The 7,111-nt window shown below is 43.3% G+C and overlaps 1 protein-coding gene across 1 annotated transcript; it reads left to right on the plus strand.

Moving 5' to 3' along the window:
- Nucleotides 1-3,378: 3,378 nt before the first annotated feature.
- On the plus strand, nucleotides 3,379-4,991 carry LOC310855799 (E3 ubiquitin-protein ligase TRIM35-like; the record flags this gene model as incomplete). The annotated part of the gene is made up of 2 exons (XM_083760945.1): nucleotides 3,379-3,540; nucleotides 3,580-4,991. The coding sequence occupies exon 2, from the start codon at nucleotides 3,612-3,614 to the stop codon at nucleotides 4,989-4,991; it is 1,380 nt and encodes a 459-aa protein (XP_083617071.1). The 5' UTR covers nucleotides 3,379-3,540; nucleotides 3,580-3,611.
- Nucleotides 4,992-7,111: the final 2,120 nt, after the last annotated feature.

Here is a 7,111-nt window from a genome sequence, read left to right on the forward strand (position 1 = left end):
ATCTGATCTCAGGTCAGAATGGAAAACTGTCAGGATGTAGAAGACATTTCTAGAATCTGATCTCAGGTCAGAATGGAAAACTGTCAGGATGTAGAAGACATTTTTAGAATCTGATCTCAGGTCAGAATGGTTTAATGTCTCAACGCTCAGGGACATCTTCAACACGCAGCACACCGACTGGGGCTGACCGATTTATCACACTGGGCCCACGAGGAAGCCCAATCACACGACAGGTAGTTCCTTCCAAGCAATCTGATTGGTTGAAATAGCAGGCTCTCTCTACACTACACTACACGCGTGCTCAGACGAGCATGACAGCACACCACACCTTAGCCGACCGCTCTCAAATAAAACTAATCAAAATATAAAAATTGTCTGTTATGTGCCGATCCGACAGAGCAGAGCAGAGCCGGGGCGAAGTGTCGAGGCTAGCAGTTTGGCAGACGTACAGTAGCTTTGTCACGTTTTGGGACCCAAATGCAGGACAGAGGCAGAGCAGTTGAAATTGTAGGACCTTTAATACCAAAATCCAGGAAACACGAAGAGAACAAGAACTAGAAACACACTGGGGGCCCTTTTTCCACTGGTTGGTTCCCGACGGGAACCGGTTCAGTTCTTTTTGGTTCTTAGTCCATGAGCCAGAGCTCCAAAATTGGAACGTTAATTATGAATTGAGTGTAGCAAAACCATACCTATATTATATTATTATCAATGAAACTTCCCCAATTGATTATTTACACAAAGACAATGATTTATTGTATTACAAATTTTACATTGTTAAATATGCAAATTAGGCATTATGTAGGAAAATATGCAAAATAATCCAAAATATGAAAAAGCTACTACTGTGGAAGGGTTTTCATGTATTAAGTTACTTGTACTTGTAAACAATTTAATATTAGTCTAGTTTTTCTCACCAATTTTGAAGCTCTGGCTCATGGACTAACCAAAAGGAACCAACCGGTGGAAAATAACTGAACCGGTTCCCATTGGGAACCAACCGGTGGAAAATAACTGAACCGGTTCCTATTGGGAACCAACCGGTGGAGGTCACTATAGGAGCAAAACACTAGTGACATACAACACTTAATGATCTGACAAAGGAAATGAAAAAACCAGGGGAGTATAAATACACAAGGACACAGCTGAACTCAACAGATAATCAACACAATGATTGGATAAAAGACTAACGAGACAAGGTGGAAACACTGAGGTAATCAGGGTACTGGTGGTGAGACAACCCAGGTAACATGAGCAACACAGGAAACACTAACAGACTGCAGAAATAAAAGCACACGCACGTGTAAAGTCAAACTAAAACCAAGAACAGGGAACACTAGAAAACACTATTCACCTTTTTCCTGGGCTGTGTGTGCTCCAGTTCCTGTTGATTTCATTGGATATCATTGGTCATCTGACCAGTTTTATTGGCTTTCATTGGATCAAATCGACAGGAACTGGAGCACACACAGCCCAGGAAAAAGGTGAATACACGCGTATCGTGGCAAGCTTGAATCTCGGTATGAAATAATTTGTGTGGCTTTACGGTTGATTATTGGTACGGCAGTGATGCGCGCCGAACCCTTAGCTCCGCCTTGCACGTGCATGCAGCGCCGCGTAACGGCAGCGCCAATAATGTGGGAGGATGAACCAGGGCTGGACTGGACCCGGGGCATTTTCGCGTGAATTTGGCCCAGACCGGCCCACCACAACCAGACCAGACCAGACCGGCCCACCACAACCAGACCAGACCAGACCGGCCCACCACAACCAGACCAGACCAGACCGGCCCAGCACAACCAGACCAGACCAGACCGGCCCACCACAACCAGACCAGACCAGACCGGCCCACCACAACCAGACCAGACCAGACCAGACCGGCCCACCACAACCAGCGCGCAGATAGCAGAAACTTTACCGCCCGCTCCGTCGAGGCACACACAAACAAACAAGCCCTAATACCACCACTTTTACAGAACAACATAAATGATACAAACCAACAGACAACTACACAACCCTTTGTAGAGGGTTTATTTGTCCCTCACTGATACAGGTACAGTGACATTATCATGATGGCAGAATGGCAGCACACCCGGACCTTTCCTGGTGGCCTGCCGCCTATTGGCATGCCTGCCTTTTTCTTTTTTAATCATGGCGGCCCCCTACGGTCGCGGCCCACCGGGAAAATGCCCGGTATGCCCGGTGGCCAGTCCAGCCCTGCCGCCACGAAAGGCTCTGGTCAGGCTCTGTCAGTGTCTCCTCATCTGTAGAGTTCTGCAGCAGAGGCTAATGACACACCTGTCATTTGATTACTTAACCAGTCCACTTTTCACAGTCCGTTTGCTTCAGACACAGACAGATAAAACGGAATAAAGCTACTTTCCCAACTTGCATCGTTCCCAAGTAGGCTAACTATACCTGCAGCAAGCCAGCAGTGTTGTTAAGCAGCCAAGTACATTTAAGAATATTGCAAATAATTGCCATGTAAATACTACTATTACAAATTGTAAATCCTGTATGATGAAAGGTGTACAGGTGATTTCTTCTCCCAGGAGAAGGAAGGGGGAAGTCTGCATTTGATTTCATCAACTAAAACCATGATAAAAAAAACCATCGACTACCATTTTTATCACTGACAAAACTAAATAAAAGCTACATAAAAACTAAGTTATGATGACTAAAACTAAGACTAAATAAATGTACAATTTCGTCAACTGATAAAAACTAGTTTTCCATCACAAATCATACAGGCAGAAATAAAGAAATATTTCCCTGTACCTTTTTCACATGGGCGCACAACACCACACCAATGTCATCTCATGCATCACACACACAACGACAGAGAGGGGTAGGAGCTTCATCCAAGATATGAAATAAATTATACACATTTTGTAATTTGTATACGACACGGAACCCTTAACTGCTCATGAAGAGCAGGCCGGTGACTGGAGTATACTGTCTCTGTTTATGGTGTGTACTGTACAAGGGTTAATGAGATACGGCGTACTGTACATTGTAAAACACTAACTTTTCCCATTCTGTTCACTCTCTTGTTCCCTATACGTATATGTCTATTTGTCTTGTCTAAACTTTATAATAGATAAAAGACTGTCCTGACTTTAATACATTCAACCAATTCAGTATGTGTGGTGCACACTGAATCAGGCACACTGTGTGTGTGTGTGTGTGTGTGTGTGTGTGTGTGTGTGTGTGTGTGTGTGTGTGTGTGTGTGTGTGTGTGTGTGTGTGTGTGTGTGTGTGTGTGTGTGTGAGTGAGTGAGAGAGAGAACCTGTGCAACAGGTCTGTCAAAGCTCCACCCCTCACCTGACTCATCTGAGACGGTAAGATTGCACTTTGGATCAAACGCACAACTTCCAGCGAGGAGGACAGACTGTGTTTCCATCCACAGCTACAGGAGGGAATAGTGACCCAGACCACTGGAACAACCTGCTGCTGACTCTGTCAACTGAATGGACTTTAACAAGAGCCTGCACGATTCACTGCGAAAGTAAACTTCAGGGAACATTCTAGAAGACAGAGTGTTACCACAACTGACTGGCTGGATTTCCTGTCTTGAGCAGAGTGTTTGTAGCTTTACTGAAAAGGCAAAATGGCTGCCAAGGTGTGTCTTTCGGAAGAGGACTTTTCCTGTCCTGTGTGTCACGACATCTTTAAAGATCCTGTTCTCCTGTCGTGTAGCCACAGCTTCTGTAAAGCCTGTCTGCAGGACTGGTGGCGAGAGAAGACAATAAAGGAGTGTCCAGTTTGTAAGGACATATCTTTGACGGATCGTCCACCTCGTAACCTGGCTCTGAAGAACCTGTGTGAGGCCTTCATACAGGAGAGACATCAGAGAACGTCAGCAGGCTCTGAGGATCTCTGCAGTCTGCATGCTGAGAAACTCAAACTGTTCTGTCTGGAATGCCAACAGCCAGTGTGTCTTGTGTGTCGAGATTCTAAAAAACACACCGGCCACAGAATCAGGCCCGTCGATGAAGCTGCTCTGGATCACAAGGAGGAGGTCCAGAAATCACTGAAGCCTTTACAGGACAAACTGGAGGTCTTTAATAAAACTAAAACAAACTACGATCAAACAGCAGAACACATTACGTTCCAGACTCGGCACACAGAGACGCAGATGAAGGAACAGTTTAAGAAGCTTCATCAGTTTCTACATGATGAAGAGGAGGCCAGGATCACCAAACTGAGGGAGGAAGAGCAGCAGAAGAGTCAGATGATGAAGGAGAGGATGGAGGGTCTGAACAGAGACATATCAACCATTTCACACACGATCAGAGCCATAGAGGAGGAGCTGAGAGCTGAACACATCTCATTCCTGCAGAACTACAAGACCATGATGGAGAGAGTCCAGCTCACACTGCAGGACCCACAGCCGGTCTCAGGAGCACTGATAGACGTGGCCAAACACCTGGGCAACCTGGCCTTCAGAGTCTGGGACAAGATGAAGGACATTGTCTCCTACACTCCTGTCATTCTGGACCCCAACACTGCCCATCCAGGATACACCCTGTCTGATGATCTGACCAGCGTGACATGGGGAGAGATACAGAAGCTCCCTGACAATCCAGAGAGATTTGACCAGGTGGTCTATGTCCTTGGTTCTGAGGGCTTTAACTCTGGGAGTCACAGCTGGGATGTTGAGGTTAGAGACAATACACTCTGGGAAGTAGGTGTGTTAGCAGAGTCCTACCAGAGGAAGGGAGACACACGGGGTCCATACTGGACAATATACTTACGTGAAGGTAATTACGGAGCATACTCCTCAGTGTCATCCACTGTTCTCTCATTGAAGCAGAAGCCTCAGAGGATCAGAGTCCAGCTGGACTGGAATGAAGGAAAGCTGTCATTCTGTGATCCTGATACTAACACACACATACACACCTTCACACACAGGTTCACTGACACACTCTTTCCATTCATTTACACTGGTCTTGGTGGTACTCTGAAGATCTTACCTAGATCTGTCTAACTCTGGACAATGTATGATGATGATGATGATGATGATGATGAAGACAAAGACGATAATTATATGATGATAAATGATAGATTGATAGAGCATCTTGATCAATCAATATTGGTAATAATGTTAACATTAACCCATTTTGGGCGGGAACCCCTTTTGGTGTTATAGCATTATGTTATGCTTTAGCTATTGAAAAATAGCAGATCTACAAGCTCATAGCGCGCCACCGAGTGGCGCGCTATGAGCTTGTAGGTCTGCTATTTTTGAAAAATCGTAGACATTTTTTAAATCTGATCTCAGGTCAAAATGGGTTAATAACCTGATGATATTACTGACCATGTTAATGCCAATTGATGTTGTTATAATATTGGGGTTTAGGTGTATACATTAACCTGTTAAAGGGGAATACCACTCATTTTCAACATTTTTACTGTCATTAATATACCTTAGAGTTGATGTGTGGAAATAAGTCTCCCCCCCCCCCCCCCCCCCATTATGTGTTTCCTAGAACTGGAGGTCTGATAAAAATCATTAACATTATGAAGTACATCTTTGTGATGTCGATAAAACTAAGACGAAAAATGTCTGTCGACTACCTTTTTCACTGACGAAAACTAAATGGAAACTAAATGAAAACTAAGCTACATGTATGATGACTAAAGGTCATTACACACTGGCGAATTAGCGACGCGATGCGAATAAGCGATCTGAAAATGCGAAATATTGCATGTTGCAGTTCGCCTGCGAATCTCTGCAAAATACGACACCAGAGCGAACAAATAAAAGCGAAAACGGTCGCATTTTCGCACATTCGCCACTGATGTGGAAGCTTGCATGGACTTCAATTGTTTTTTTTTTAATGCGAATTATTCGCACGAATATATCGCGTCGCTAATTCGCCAGTGTGTAATGACCTTAAAACTAAGACTAAATATAATTTCGTCAACAAATAACTAGACTAATAAATAAAGATTGCGGTGATGCATGACATGATCAAAATGAAATCATGTATTTTACCATTCATGTAGCTCTACAACAAAGTTACAGCAATGGTACAAAAACTGGTAAAAAAAAAAGAACGATATATAATATTAATCATATTCGGGTATTCTGTTTTCTGCAAAGAATGTCCCATTCGGTGCATGCCTAATCAGAGTCACGCTGAACTGAACTGGAACAGAGGAAAGCTGTCACTCTGTGATCCTGATACTAACACACAGACACACACACACACGCACGCACGCACGCACGCACGCACGCACGCACACACGCACACACGCACACACGCACACACGCACACACGCACACACGCACACACGCACACACACACACACACACACACACACACACACACACACACACACACACACACACACACACACACACACACACACACACACACACACACACACACACACACACACACACACACACACACACACACACACACACACACACACACACACACACGATGATGATGATGATGAAACTATCAGCAGTATAAAATGTAATATTAATCAATTGATGGCTATTATTAGGCCTACTATAAATTAAAACTAGAAATGATGTTGCGGGGTACTTATGTACTATATATGATACTTTTACTGTTCACTGTACTTTTTCGTTATTGTTTTATTTAGTGTGTAGAGAGGCATATGTACCTTCTCTGTTGAAATTACAGATCTGAATGAAAGACATAATGTATAAGAATGATTTGTAAAATCAAATAAACATGATCTACCACACAACGTCGTTCAGTTGCATCAACATTGACTCCCACGTTTAAAACATTAAAAGTTATGACATTTTATATGACGCTGATCACAGGTCAGTATGTTAAATATTACACCCGCTTTACAGAGTCATTTCTGCCCAAGGTTTCTTCCAGTTAAAGCTGCACTACTATACAGTATGTAACTGTCCTTTTCTACCACAGATTTATTATACTATACAGTATGTAACTGTCCTTTATACCACAGATTTATTATACTATACAGTATGTAACTGTCCTTTTCTACCACAGATTTATTATACTATACAGTATGTAACTGTCCTTTATACCACAGATTTATTATACTATACAGTATGTAACTGTCCTTTATACCACAGATTTATTATACTATACA

Source organism: Protomyctophum parallelum (assembly GCF_964188405.1).
Source record: "Protomyctophum parallelum genome assembly, chromosome: 1".
In the NCBI taxonomy this organism is placed as follows: domain Eukaryota; kingdom Metazoa; phylum Chordata; class Actinopteri; order Myctophiformes; family Myctophidae; genus Protomyctophum; species Protomyctophum parallelum.